The sequence below is a fragment of the Salmo trutta genome, chromosome 3, assembly GCF_901001165.1.
Source record: "Salmo trutta chromosome 3, fSalTru1.1, whole genome shotgun sequence".
Classification (NCBI taxonomy): domain Eukaryota; kingdom Metazoa; phylum Chordata; class Actinopteri; order Salmoniformes; family Salmonidae; genus Salmo; species Salmo trutta.
The window spans coordinates 67,387,593-67,403,288 of NC_042959.1; the positions used below are offsets into that span (position 1 = coordinate 67,387,593).

The 15,696-nt window shown below is 48.6% G+C and overlaps 1 protein-coding gene across 8 annotated transcripts in view; it reads right to left on the reverse strand.

The window, feature by feature from the left end:
* The window catches only part of LOC115185056 (trafficking kinesin-binding protein 1), a 56,263-nt gene that overhangs the window by 8,659 nt on the left and 31,908 nt on the right, over positions 1-15,696 (reverse strand). For 6 of the 8 annotated variants that reach the window (XM_029745686.1, XM_029745685.1, XM_029745687.1 and 3 more), the window contains 5 exons: positions 11,499-11,575; positions 11,139-11,372; positions 9,710-10,017; positions 7,683-8,147; positions 4,586-4,688 (listed from right to left, as the gene is read on the reverse strand). In XM_029745686.1, the coding sequence (XP_029601546.1) occupies positions 4,586-4,688; positions 7,683-8,147; positions 9,710-10,017; positions 11,139-11,372; positions 11,499-11,575 (1,187 nt within the window). Of the gene's footprint in view, positions 1-4,010; positions 4,108-4,585; positions 4,689-7,682; positions 8,148-9,709; positions 10,018-11,138; positions 11,373-11,498; positions 11,576-15,696 lie in introns of all 8 variants that reach the window. The other 2 variants (XM_029745691.1, XM_029745692.1) reach the window with 2 other exon arrangements.

The window sequence follows — 15,696 nt, forward strand, 5'->3', positions numbered from 1 at the left end:
GCCATACCGCTATACAGTCAGCCATACCGCTATACAGTCAGCCACACCACTATACAGTCAGCCATACCGCTATACAGTCAGCAATACAGTCAGCCATACCGCTATACAGTCAGCCATACCGCTATACAGTCAGCCATACCGCTATACAGTCAGCCATACCGCTATACAGTCAGCTATACCGCTATACAGTCAGCAATACAGTCAGCTATACGGCTATACAGTCAGCTATAATACTACACAGTCAACTATACAGTCAGCTATACTGCAATACAGTCAGCCATACTGCTATACAGTCAGCAATACAGTCCGCCACACCGCTATACAGTCCGCCACACCGCTATACAGTCAGCCATACTGTTATACAGTCAGCTATACAGCTATACTGTCAGCTAGTCAGCCATACTGTTATACAGTCAGCTATACAGCTATACTGTCAGCTACAGTCAGCCATACTGTTATACAGTCAGCTATACAGCTATACTGTCAGCTACAGTCAGCCATACTGTTATACAGTCAGCTATACAGCTATACTGTCAGCTACAGTCAGCCATACAGTTATACAGTCAGCTATACAGCTATACTGTCAGCCATACTGTTATACAGTCAGCTATACAGCTATACTGTCAGCTACAGTCAGCCATACTGTTATACAGTCAGCTATACTGTCAGGCATGCTGCCATACAGTCAGCTATACAGCTATACAGTCAGCTATACAGCTATACTGTCAGGCATGCTGCCATACAGTCAGCTATACAGCTATACTGTCAGCTATACAGTCAGCCATACCGCTATACAGTCAGCCATACCGCTATACAGTCAGCCACACCGCTATACAGTCAGCCACACCGCTATACAGTCAGCCACACCGCTATACAGTCAGCCACACCGCTATACAGTCAGCCACACCGCTATACAGTCAGCCACACCGCTATACAGTCAGCCATACCGCTATAACAGTCAGCCACCACCGCTATACAGTCAGCCAACCGCTATACAGTCAGCCACAACCGCTATTACCGTCAGCCATACCGCTATACAGTCAGCCACACCGCTATACAGTCAGCCATACCGCTATACAGTCAGCAATACAGTCAGCCATACCGCTATACAGTCAGCCATACCGCTATACAGTCAGCCATACCGCTATACAGTCAGCCATACCGCTATACAGTCAGCTATACCGCTATACAGTCAGCAATACAGTCAGCCATACTGCTATACAGTCAGCAACACAGTCCGCCACACCGCTATACAGTCCGCCACACCGCTATACAGTCCGCCACACCGCTATACAGTCCGCCACACCGCTATACAGTCCGCCACACCGCTATACAGTCCGCCACACCGCTATACAGTCAGCCACACCACTATACAGTCCGCCACACTGCTATACAGTCCGCCACACAGTCAGCTATACAACGATACTGTCAGCTATACAGTTATACAGTCAGCTATACAGTCAGCTATACAGCTATACTGTCAGCTACAGTCAGCCATACAGTTATACAGTCAGCTATACAGCTATACTGTCAGCTATACTGTCAGCTACAGTCAGCCATACTGTTATACAGTCAGCTATACTGTCAGCTAGTCAGCCATACTGTTATACAGTCAGCTATACAGCTATACTGTCAGCTACAGTCAGCCATACTGTTATACAGTCAGCTATACAGCTATACTGTCAGCTACAGTCAGCCATACTGTTATACAGTCAGCTATACAGCTATACTGTCAGCTACAGTCAGCCATACAGTTATACAGTCAGCTATACAGCTATACTGTCAGCTAGTCAGCCATACTGTTATACAGTCAGCTATACAGCTATACTGTCAGCTACAGTCAGCCATACTGTTATACAGTCAGCTATACAGCTATACTGTCAGGCATGCTGCCATACAGTCAGCTATACAGCTATACAGTCAGCTATACAGCTATACTGTCAGCTAAACAGTCAGCTATACAGCTATACTGTCAGGCATGCTGCCATACAGTCAGCTATACAGCTATACTGTCAGCTATACAGTCAGCTATACAGCTATTCTGTCAGGCATGCTGCCATACAGCTATACAGCTATACTGCTAGTCAGCTATACTGTCAGCTATACAGCTATACAGTCTGTCAGGCATGCTGCCATACAGCTATACAGCTATACTGCTAGTCAGCTATACAGCTATACTGCTAGTCAGCTATACAGCTAGCTATACAGTCAGCTATACAGCTAGCTATACAGTCAGCTATACAGCTAGCTATACAGTCAGCTATACAGCTAGCTATACAGTCAGCTATACAGCTAGCTATACAGTCAGCTATACAGTCAGCTATACAGTCAGCTATACAGTCAGCTATACAGTCAACTATACAGCTATACAGTCAGCTATACAGTCAGCTATACAGTCAGCTATACAGTCAGCTATACAGCTATACAGTCAGCTATACAGCTATACAGTGAGCTATACAGCTATACTGTCAGCTATACTGTTATACAGTCAGCTATACAGCTATACTGTCAGCCATGCTGCCATACAGTCAGCTATGCTCCTCAGCTATAACAGACACAGCCAGTCAGCTAGACTGATGATTCAAGCTTTAATATTACTGGCTATTGGTCCTGAGATCATATCCACATGACAATATTTTATAAGAGTCAACACAGACGGAGTTTAAAGACCACTCAATAGCTCCTTCTAGAGCCTAGACCACTCAATAGATCCTTCTAGAGCCTAGACCACTCAATAGCTCCTTCTAGAGCCTAGACCACTCAATAGCTCCTTCTAGAGCCTAGACCACTCAATAGCTCCTTCTAGAGCCTAGACCACTCAATAGATCCTTCTAGAGCCTAGACCACTCAATAGCTCCTTCTAGAGCCTAGACCACTCAATAGATCCTTCTAGAGCCTAGACCACTCAATAGCTCCTTCTAGAGCCTAGACCACTCAATAGCTCCTTCTAGAGCCTAGACCACTCAATAGCTCCTTCTAGAGCCTAGACCACACAACACAATAGATCCTTCTAGAGCCTAGACCACACAATAGATCCTTCTAGAGCCTAGACCACACAATAGATCCTTCTAGAGCCTAGACCACACAATGGATAATTCTAGAGCCTAGACCACTCAATAGATCCTTCTAGAGCCTAGACCACTCAATAGCTCCTTCTAGAGCCTAGACCACTCAATAGCTCCTTCTAGAGCCTAGACCACTCAATAGCTCCTTCTAGAGCCTAGACCACTCAATAGCTCCTTCTAGAGCCTAGACCACTCAATAGCTGTTCAATAGGTTGATTTTAGTCTGACCATCTTTGATCATCAATGTTAGTATCCTTTTTTAGCACACACACTGATGCAGACTAGTACAATATAATGGAGCTTCCTGGTACAAGGTAAATGAACTAACCAATCACTGCCCATATCAATATCAGATCAAATAGAAAACAATATTAACATCTCACTGACTATTTCACTCAGAAACCAACAGACAAATCAATGGGACACTGACAAGGTTATCTGGATGTTAACCCAAACACATGCTATTTCAACCCCAGATAACATTTCCTGGAAAAACCCCAAAGGAAATTTACTCATCAATTAGTATCAGAGACACAGTGCTAACAGATAAATATACAAATCAGTGTTATGAACACTGTTCCAAACATAGTTCTGTAAGCAATGAACACCCACAAGCTTAACGTCAATCATCAGACCACAATCAAGTTGTATTGTATGAATCAATGCCAGGGCCCCATCATTATATTATGGGAGACATTCTGATCTGATCGTCATTGATTAGATAGTCTCAGCCCGCTGGGGAGGAGCTCTGCTACATTTGTTTGATTAACAGTTGACAGGAGGGGGGTTAGAGGGTTTAGAGACCAAAGGAAGCAGAATAGTTAGAAGGGGACAGCGAGGCAGGCTTTGTTATTCCCCGGAACAACCCCAAAACTACGGAGTCAGACACCAAATCCCCTACAACGAGGCCACGCTACTAGTCATGTGACATGCGACAGGTCTCACCCACGGGCGGGAGGGGGCGTGGCTCAGTGGGCCTGCTGCTCTAAATCAGCCTTCAGAACAACATGAGAGAGCAGCTTCCTCTTCCTCATCACATGACCTGGAGGGGATGGGGGCAATTCAATACAATTCAATCATCTTTATTCAGGAGGGGCAATTCTAGCTGTCAGACAGTGGGTGTGTGTTAAACACACTATGGCTCAGCCAGGGCAAAGGAAAACGTACTTGTGAACGAAATCATGACTAACTTAGTTTTTACATCAACATGAATTAATATCATTAATATCATTAATCTGAGCCAGTATTTCCTTCAGCAATATGGGCTTATTATGATCCTCTCTGCATTATCATTCTCAACCCAATGCTGAAAGCCAAGGAGGTTTCCACTGTCTGCAGTGAAAGCAGTTCAGACAGACACTGCCACCTAGTGGCTACAGGGGTACACTGCAGTGTCAGCATGCATCTCAAACGGCACTCTTTTCCCTATATGCTGTAGTGCACTGCTTTGGACCAGGTCCCACAGTGGATAGGGAAGCCATTTGGGACTCCACCAGTATGGGGTAAGAGGGTTGTCTAACCTGGGGGTGACTCTGGTCAGCTCGTCTGAGGGGTGCATGATCCGACAGGTGGTGAAGGTATAGGTGGAGCTGGTGTTGGACATGCATTTACCAGGGTAGTGGGCTGTAGACAGGAAGAGAGGGAGACAAGGGAAGAGAGGGAGAGAGAGGAAGAGAGGGAGAGAGGGGAAGAGAGAGGGGAAGGTTAGAGGGTTAGTACTGGGCAGAGATACAAACATTCTTTTAAACACAAAACTTAAAATCAAACACTCAAAGACAGAGTGGATGGTTTAAAGCTACATCAGTTGAAAAGATGAAACAGCTGTATTTTTGCCTGAAGAAGCCGTTTTAAACCACTGAAAACAATTAGGTAGGCAGAGAAAGGAATGACAATGATTTCAGCAGATTCCTAATATCCCAGGCATGAATTAGTGTTCCACTCTAACATAGGGATTCTCCATAGGGAACACAATGCAGGTTGAACTAAAAACACTGCAGAGAAGTGGTGTGTTGACTGTTTGGAGCCGTGTGTGGACTCTGCAGTGTTGACTGTTTGGAGCTGTGTGTGGACTCTGCAGTGTTGACTGTTTGGAGCTGTGTGTGGACTCTGCAGTGTTGACTGTTTGGAGCTGTGTGTGGACTGCAGTGTTGACTGTTTGGAGCTGTGTGTGGACTCTGCAGTGTTGACTGTTTGGAGCTGTGTGTGGACTCTGCAGTGTTGACTGTTTGGAGCCGTGTGTGGACTCTGCAGTGTTGACTGTTTGGAGCCGTGTGTGGACTCTGCAGTGTTGACTGTTTGGAGCCGTGTGTGGACTCTGCAGTATTGACTGTTTGGAGCTGTGTGTGGACTCTGCAGTGTTGACTGTTTGGAGCTGTGTGTGGACTCTGCAGTGTTGACTGTTTGGAGCTGTGTGTGGACTCTGCAGTGTTGACTGTTTGGAGCCGTGTGTGGACTCTGCAGTGTTGACTGTTTGGAGCCGTGTGTGGACTCTGCAGTGTTGACTGTTTGGAGCTGTGTGTGGACTCTGCAGTGTTGACTGTTTGGAGCCGTGTGTGGACTCTGCAGTGTTGACTGTTTGGAGCTGTGTGTGGACTCTGCAGTGTTGACTGTTTGGAGCTGTGTGTGGACTCTGCAGTGTTGACTGTTTGGAGCTGTGTGTGGACTCTGCAGTGTTGACTGTTTGGAGCTGTGTGTGGACTCTGCAGTGTTGACTGTTTGGAGCTGTGTGTGGACTGCAGTGTTGACTGTTTGGAGCTGTGTGTGGACTCTGCAGTGTTGACTGTTTGGAGCTGTGTGTGGACTCTGCAGTGTTGACTGTTTGGAGTTGTGTGTGGACTCTGCAGTGTTGACTGTTTGGAGCCGTGTGTGGACTCTGCAGTGTTGACTGTTTGGAGCCGTGTGTGGACTCTGCAGTATTGACTGTTTGGAGCTGTGTGTGGACTCTGCAGTGTTGACTGTTTGGAGCTGTGTGTGGACTCTGCAGTGTTGACTGTTTGGAGCTGTGTGTGGACTCTGCAGTGTTGACTGTTTGGAGCCGTGTGTGGACTCTGCAGTGTTGACTGTTTGGAGCCGTGTGTGGACTCTGCAGTGTTGACTGTTTGGAGCTGTGTGTGGACTCTGCAGTGTTGACTGTTTGGAGCCGTGTGTGGACTCTGCAGTGTTGACTGTTTGGAGCTGTGTGTGGACTCTGCAGTGTTGACTGTTTGGAGCTGTGTGTGGACTCTGCAGTGTTGACTGTTTGGAGCTGTGTGTGGACTCTGCAGTGTTGACTGTTTGGAGCTGTGTGTGGACTCTGCAGTGTTGACTGTTTGGAGCTGTGTGTGGACTCTGCAGCTCAATGTCAAAGGCAGGAGATGAGGTGACATTCACACCACTCCATAATAATTCCTAGGAAACAGGGTCATGGACTGAACATGTTTCCCAAATGGTCCCCTACTCACTATATAGTAACACTACTCATGACCAGAGCACTATGGCCATGGTTAAAATAGTGCATTGTATAGGGAATAGGGGGCCATTTGGGATGCCAGTAGTGTCATGTGAGTTACTGGACAGCTGTGAGAGCATGATGTTGTTAACAGATCACGTCATCTGAATCCACGGCAACCAAACCACAGACCTGGATACTGGCCATAGGTTGTACATATTCAATCTGGTGTGTGTGTGTGTGTGTGTGTGTAATACGTATATACTACGTCACTACATTACTATGTAGGTTTACACTAACAAAGGACATCTCCCATTATGTCTTTTTGAGTGTTATTCATGCCTTTGAGATGAAGAATGTTGTGATGGAAGACAAGAACAAAACACAAATGACTCGAGTGGACGGAAGTGGTGATCAGAACTGGATGATTCAAATGAATCTGAATTTGTAAGGAAGGATCTTGAGATTTAGGAACAGTGTGAACGTGTGAGAGAGGTGGAGATTAAACATGATACTGAAATAAATTCAACTCAATATACTCAGAAGGGGCATGATAGTAGCACACGTCTGGACGAGGTGGGTGTGTCTGGACACGTCTGGACGAGGTGGGTGTGTCTGGACACGTCTGGATGAGGTGGGTGTGTCTGGACGTGGTGGGTGTGTCTGGACACGTCTGGATGAGGTGGGTGTGTCTGGACGTGGTGGGTGTGTCTGGACACGTCTGGACGAGGTGCGTGTGTCTGGACACGTCTGGATGAGGTGGGTGTGTCTGGACGTGGTGGGTGTGTCTGGACACGTCTGGATGAGGTGGGTGTGTCTGGACGAAGTGGGTGTGTCTGGACGAGGTGGGTGTGTCTGGACGAGGTGGGTGTGTCTGGACGAGGTGGGTGTGTCTGGACGAGGTGGGTGTGTCTGGACACGTCTGGATGAGGTGGGTGTGTCTGGATGAGGTGGGTGTGTCTGGACACGTCTGGACGAGGTGGGTGTGTCTGGACGAGGTGGGTGTGTCTGAACACGTCTGGATGAGGTGGGTGTGTCTGGAGATGTGTGCATGAGCGTGGAGGGATCGGGGACCGATGGGCAGGCGAGGAGGGGATGGCTATGGCCAATGAATGCCCCAATATCCTGAGGTAGAAGGGATGGTTAGCGACGTCCGGTGCCTGTGTGACCCATTTAGGAGGCTCCCTCACCGGACACCCCGTCAGCGGCTGCAGCCTGATCCTGGTTCTCCTGGTTCTCTCTGTCTGGAGGTGCGGGGGACAACAGTGATGTGCTGCCTGGGCCTAATGTCTCGCCCTCTTCCCTAGGTTCTCCATCACCCCCAACCCCTCCCTCTGGAAGGTTGTTGTTGATGGCTCTGCCGCTGCAGGAGGAGGAGCAGGAGGAGGAGCGGGTACGGAGGCCCTGCCGGCTGAGGATGGAGATGCCACTAGTGCCGGGGGTAGAGCCTGAGGCAGAGAGGCTGTGGACAGACAGGTGGTCAGACTCCTCCACTACCTCAAAGTCCTCCTCCTCAAAGTCAGTGAACAGGTACATGTGCTCCAGATCTAGTTCCAGAGGACGGAAGCCCTTAGTGACCACACCAGGCCGCGTGTCCAGGATCCCACCCAGGTTGGGCTGGGCCAGCTGCTGCCACTGGTGCAGGGTGGCTGAGCCTGGGAGGGAAAATATCAAACGTTAGACACACATATTATTATAGTGTAATGATAATGTAATAAATATTAGTATATATTATTATAGTGTAATGATAATGTAATACATCTTAGTATATATTATCATAGTGTAATGCTAATGTAATAAATGTTAGTATATATTATAGTGTAATGATAATGTAATAAATAGCATATATTATTATAGTGTAATGACAATGTAATAAATATTAGTATATATTATTATAGTGTAATGATAATGCAATAACAATTAGTGTATATTATGTAATAATAGTGTATATATTATTTTAGTGTATTACATTAAGATGTTTCACATTATCATTACACTATAATAATATATACTAAGATGTAATGATAATGTAATAAATGTTAGTGTATATTATTATAGTGTAATGAAAATGTAATTCATCTCAGTTTATATTATTATAGTGTAATGATAATGTAATAACAGTGTAATAATGTAATGAACTCACAAGGTAAAGTGTTGATTCATTGTGCATGTTAATGGTGTTGTCACCAGGTGGCACCAGAGACCCAGATTAGATACTCTACTAGATGTTTCCTACTACTGTATAACCTGACAGTTACTACATCCCAAATGCCACCCTACATCCCTATATAGTGCACTACTTTTGACCAGGGCCCTCTGATCTCTGGTGATTTTTCAATCAACCATTTCATCTGACAAAAAAAAGCTGAAAAACATGTTGAAAACAACATTTGGAAAATAAATATATTTAGCATTTTAGCGTGGGAAAATAAATACTCTATGTAAGAAAAATGTAGATAAAAATGTGAACAACTTCTCTTTTATTTGGTTAAACGTGTGCTTCATACCTGATCTAGAACTGCATCTATCGATTCAAACTAACACAGTATCCAACTTGTATTTCAAACAGCTGCATTCAGGTTCTTTCAGGAGATAACACAAATATGTAGCAAATCTCTTTTGACAGCTTTTTGAGGATGCCTGATATGTTTGGAGATGATTTGACATGGACATTAGAGTAACAGGCTGTACAGCTGTTTAATGTAATCCCTCCTTGATAAAACATAGGATGAGAGGCACAGGGCCTCAACGATGCTGTGGAAAAGACCTTCAACAGGTCTGGGTTTGCTTTGCATGATGATAACTAAACTAGGTTAAACTAATGTGTTTGGCAGAGCTAGTGGTGGTGGGCTGGTCTAAGTCTAAGTCTAAAGGCTCTGACACACCAATAACGTTTTCTAACTTGGCACCTCTGAACGTAATTTGCAAATCGATTTTATTATGTAGAATCCCTTAAAGATTTTTGGCAGTCAGACGTCGACAGCGGGTGGTCCCTAAAACACAGCGCGCTGAACGATCGGCAGACGAAAGCTAGATCCACGTTCGGTGTGATGTGTGCGAGCCTCAACTCTAACTGTAGATGTGGAAGCAGCAGCGGGGGCTGGGTGAGTCTGAAGTAGAAGGAGTACTGTGTGGAGAGGCTGCACTCATCATGGTGAATTAACTCCCACAGTGTGTCAACCAGCAGCAGGGTGAGAGGTCGTGGGGGAGGAGTCACCTTCCAGAGGCTTGACGATCTGCAGCTTCTCCGGCAGGTAGGAGCGGGAGCTGAAGGAGTACCCAGACCAGATGGAAGAGGGGTGGGTTCCTCCCAGGGACATGATGCTCTCTGTGGGGGTCATACTGCCGTTGTACACCTCTCCCTTCTCCACCAGCCCCTGGAGCTTCCGATCCCTCTCCTCCTCGAAGAAGCGCCGCTCGCTCAGGTAGTTGTCCCGCCGCAGGGAGAGACGTCGCAGGGCTGCTTCCAGATCCTGAGAGCCCGGCGTTCCAGGGGTCCCTGGTTTCTTGTTGGAATCATCCGCACTGGGGGGGAGAGAATAGAGCAGAAGACAACATGAGTCTTGGCCATCAACCTGCTTTAGCTGAGGTCTGGAGGAACTGTGTACATAGTATTTATTTATTCAATCTATTCAATGCTACAAGTCTAACAAAAGGTCCTATAACTGGTTTGCTGTACTCAATGAAAGACACTGGTCCTGTACATAACAACAAGACTGGCTGATGACATCAGCAAAGCAACAAAAAGAGTCAACTGTTATTTGCGGTTTGCGTTCCTAATAACAAAAATCACCAATGGTCATTTGACGTCAACACAAGACGTTTTGACTTTCCTAGCATTATGTGCAGAGCCACAACATAATCAGTTGTTACATGAGAAAGTTACAGGAGAAAGTACTGTTTGGCTTTATTGTACCGTGGTTGCTATGGGAACTAGTAAAGACAAACTTCTTCCTTTCCCTCTTGGTTTACCCAGCAAAGCCATGGATATTTCTGTCAGTGGTGTTGTTGTATAGCCAGCAAAGTGCTTAGTAACCCTAACCCTGATCTTTTCAAATTACAATGATAGCAGATATGCATTCAGGAAACCATGGGAACCGTCTTGTTTAACACTCTGTTTACACTCTGATAGACTTTACTGGACAACTACATGGATGGGACGTCCTTTGACCTGTTGTTCCAGCCAGAACTTTACTAGATCAAGAAGACAGAGAGGAAGAGGAGAGAAAGAGGAGAGAGAGAGAAAGAGAGAGAAAGAGAGAAAGAAAGAGAAAGAGAGAGAAAGAGAAAGAGAGAGAGAAAGAAAGAGAAAGAGAAAGAAAGAGAAAGAGAGAAAGAGAAAGAGAAAGAAAGAGAGAGAGAGAGAGAGAGAGAGAGAAAGAGAGAGAGAGAGAAAGAAAGAGAGAAAGAAAGAAAGAGAGAAAGAGAGAGAGAGAGAGAGAGAGAAAGAGAGAGAGAAAGAAAGAGAGAGAGAGAGAGAGAGAGAGAGAGAGAGAGAGAGAGAGAGAGAGAGAGAGAGAGAGAGAGAGAGAGAGAGAGAGAGAGAGAGAGAGAAAGAGATATCACATTCAGAGAGAAAGAGAGATATTTCATATTCAAAGTGAAAGAGAGCCAGCCAGCGAGTAGTCATGGCTCAGTCCCAGCACCTGTGGTCAGCCGTCTCCAGTATGAAGCTGTTGGTGTGGTTGTCTATGAGGATGCTCCCCATATCTCCTCCGTACAGGCTGGAGCGGGGCGTGGACAGGCAGCTGGAGCGGCCAGAGTTCAGACAGGACGACCGGTTGGAGCCGGGGATGTTCATGGGAGACGGGGCCAGAGAGGAGCGCTGACGCATCAGGTTAACGTTTTTCACAGTCTCAAACACACGCTTGGGGTGCAACCTACACACGCATACCATATACACACACACACACACACACACGGACACACACACACACAATATCAGCGTAGCTCCTAAATGGGGTTAGATGTACTTCAGTAGATATTAGTATTGGATGAGGGCCTACTTCTGCTCTTCCACTTCCGGGTCATCCATAGCGAGCCCCTTCCTCATGGTGCCCTCAATCTCAGCAGCTAGAGAGTCCTGGGAGGACAGACAGACAGACAATAATAATGATGATTACTATGTGACTAGTCTCTGAAGTCCCAGACCTAGGGACTGTGATTAATAAAGACTCTCTTGGTAACTTTGAAAAGGGGGGTGTCCTCTTCAGACAGACAACTCTCCCAACAAATCACGAGGCAGAATGTCACGATTCAAAACCAAAGTTGGCAGGTAAAACCTTTGCTGTAGTTTAAGTGAAGGTAGTTGATGTAAACTAACTACTCACCTAATGCACTCATTAAAAACAACCTCTGATCACCATATTTCTAGCTACTTTCTTGTGTCCGGGAGATGATTAAGCAAAGACAACACGCTAGGACAACATGCTAGGACAACACGCTAGGACAACACGCTAGCACAACACGCTAGGACAACACGCTAGCACAACACGCTAGCACAACACGCTAGCACAACACGCTAGCACAACACGCTAGGACAACACGCTAGCACAACACGCTAGGACAACACGCTAGGACAACACGCTAGGACAACAGGCTAGCACAACACGCTAGGACAACACGCTAGCACAACACGCTAGCACAACACGCTAGGACAACACGCTAGGACAACACGCTAGGCCAACACGCTAGGACAACACGCTAGGACAACACGCTAGCACAACACGCTAGGACAACACGCTAGGACAACACGCTAGCACAACACGCTAGCACAACACGCTAGCACAACACGCTGATAAGGCAGTGATGTAAGAAAGCTGGATGTCCAAACTCTGCTCTTCTCTCTATGCCAAACTGACGTAGTAAACATCCAGCCGTGTTAAGCTGGAACATTGGTGTATTCTAGAGCAGGGCACTCCAACCCTGTTCCTGGAGTTACCCTCCTGTAGGTTATCGCTCCAAACCTGTTCCTGGAGCGCAACCCTCCTGTAGATTATCACTCCAACCCTGTTCCTGGAGAGACACCTTCCTGTAGGTTATCACTCCAAGCCTGTTCCTGGAGACACCTTCCTGTAGGTTATCACTCCAAACCTGTTCCTGGAGAGATACCTTCCTGTAGGTTATCACTCCAACCCTGTTCCTGGAGTTACCCTCCTGTAGGTTATCGCTCCAAACCTGTTCCTGGAGCGCAACCCTCCTGTAGATTATCACTCCAACCCTGTTCCTGGAGAGACACCTTCTTGTAGGTTATCACTCCAAGCCTGTTCCTGGAGAGACACCTTCCTGTAGGTTATCACTCCAACCCTGTTCCTGGAGAGACACCTTCCAGTAGGTTATCACTCCAACACTGTTCCTGGAGAGACACCTTCCAGTAGGTTATCACTCCAAACCTGTTCCTGGAGAGACCTCACCCTGTATGTTATCACTCCAAACCTGTTCCTGGAGAGATACCTTCCTGTAGGTTATCACTCCAACCCTGTTCCTGGAGAGATACCCTCCTGTAAGTTAACTCCAACCCTGTTCCTGGAGAGACACCTTCCTGTAGGTTATCACTCCAACCCTGTTCCTGGAGAGACACCTTCCAGTAGGTTATCACTCCAAACCTGTTCCTGGAGAGACACCTTCCAGTAGGTTATCACTCCAACCCTGTTCCTGGAGAGACACCTTCCAGTAGGTTATCACTCCAACCCTGTTCCTGGAGAGACACCTTCCAGTAGGTTATCACTCCAACCCTGTTCCTGGAGAGACACCTTCCAGTAGGTTATCACTCCAACCCTGTTCCTGGAGAGACACCTTCCTGTAGGTTATCACTCCAACCCTGTTCCTGGAGAGACACCTTCCTGTAGGTTATCACTCCAACCCTGTTCCTGGAGAGACACCTTCCAGTAGGTTATCACTCCAACACTGTTCCTGGAGAGACACCTTCCAGTAGGTTATCACTCCAAACCTGTTCCTGGAGAGACACCTTCCTGTAGGTTATCACTCCAACCTTGTTCCTGGAGAGATACCTTCCAGTAGGTTATCACTCCAAACCTGTTCCTGGAGAGATACCTTCCTGTAGGTTATCACTCCAACCCTGTTCCTGGAGAGATACCTTCCTGTAGGTTATCCCTCCAAACCTGTTCCTGGAGAGAAACCCTCCTGTAGGTTATCACTCCAACCCTGTTCCTGGAGAGATACCTTCCAGTAGGTTATCACTCCAAACCTGTTCCTGGAGAGATATCCTCCTGTAGGTTATCACTCCAACCCTGTTCCTGGAGAGCTACCCTCCTGTAGGTTATGACTCCAACCCTGTTCCTGGAGAGCTACCCTCCTGTAGGTTATCACTCCAACCCTGTTCCTGGAGAGCTACCCTCCTGTAGGTTATCACTCCAAACCTGTTCCTGGAGAGCTACCCTCCTGTAGGTTATCACTCCAACCCTGTTCCTGGAGAGCTACCCTCCTGTAGGTTATCACTCCAACCCTAATCTAGCACACCTGATTCTAATAATTAGCTGGTTGATAAACTGAACCAGGTTAGTTACAACTGGGGTTGGAGTGAAAACCTACAGGAGGATAGATCTCCAGGAACAGGGTTGGAGTGAAAACCAACAGGAGGGTTGCTCTCCAGGAACAGGGTTGGAGTGAAAACCTACAGGAGGGTATCTCTCCAGGAACAGGGTTGGAGACCCATGTTCTAGAGAGACTATGTGACTGAATTGGGTTAATTTGTTAGAGAATCTTCTGGGCCCCAAAAAACAAACAAAACAAGACAGGATCCATCACACAGACATAACAGGGTTACTATGGGAACCAACCCCAGCCTGTTAAAACTACTGTAAACACCTCAAAGCATTACTTCTCTCTACAGGGTCAATACCAGCCATCTCCTTCTCCCCACAGACCACATTCACTACAGCTAGACGCTAACACAGATAAGGTGTCTACCTCTCTCTGTGACTGGCTTTACGTTACAATTACATCACAGTTCTGGGGCCGGGGAGTTAGGACGTGGCCGGGGAGTTAGGACGTGGCCGGGGAGTTAGGACGTGGCCGGGGAGTTAGGACGTGGCCGGGGAGTTAGGACGTGGCCGGGGAGTTAGGACGTGGCCGGGGAGTTAGGACGTGGCCGGGGAGTTAGGACGTGGCCGGGGAGTTAGGACGTGGCCGGGGAGTTAGGACGTGGCCGGGGAGTTAGGACGTGGCCGGGGAGTTAGGACGTGGCCGGGGAGTTAGGACGTGGCCGGGGAGTTAGGACGTGGCCGGGCCTGGGGCCAGGGAGTTAGGACGTGGCCAGGGCTGGGCCTGGGGCCAGGGAGTTAGGACGTGGCCAGGGAGTTAGGACGTGGCCGGGGAGTTAGGACGTGGCCGGGGAGTTAGGACGTGGCCAGGGCCTGGGGCCAGGGAGTTAGGATGTGGCCGGGGCTGGGCCTGGGGCCAGGGAGTTAGGATGTGGCCGGGGCTGGGCCTGGGGCCAGGGAGTTAGGATGTGGCCGGGGCTGGGCCTGGGGCCAGGGAGTTAGGATGTGGCCAGGGCTGGGCCTGGGGCCAGGGAGTTAGGATGTGGCCGGGGCTGGGCCTGGGGCCAGGGAGTTAGGATGTGGCCGGGGCTGGGCCTGGGGCCAGGGAGTTAGGATGTGGCCGGGGCTGGGCCTGGGGCCAGGGAGTTAGGATGTGGCCGGGGAGTTAGGACGTGGCCAGGGCTGGGCCTGGGGCCAGGGAGTTAGGACTTGGCCAGGGCTGGGCCTGGGGCCAGGGAGTTAGGATGTGGCCAGGGCTGGGCCTGGGGCCAGGGAGTTAGGACGTGGCCGGGGAGTTAGGACGTGGCCAGGGCTGGGCCTGGGGCCAGGGAGTTAGGATGTGGCCGGGGCTGGGCCTGGGGCCAGGGAGTTAGGACGTGGCCAGGGCTGGGCCTGGGGCCAGGGAGTTAGGACGTGGCCAGGGCTGGGCCTGGGGCCAGGGAGTTAGGACGTGGCCAGGGCTGGGCCTGGGGCCAGGGAGTTAGGACGTGGCCAGGGCTGGGCCTGGGGCCAGGGAGTTAGGACGTGGCCGGGGAGTTAGGACGTGGCCAGGGCTGGGCCTTGGACCAGGGAGTTAGGATGTGGCCAGGGCTGGGCCTGAGGCCAGGGAGTTAGGACGTGGCCGGGGAGTTAGGACGTGGCCATGGCTGGGCCTGGGGCCAGGGAGTTAGGATGTGGCCAGGGCTGGGCCTGGGGCCAGGGA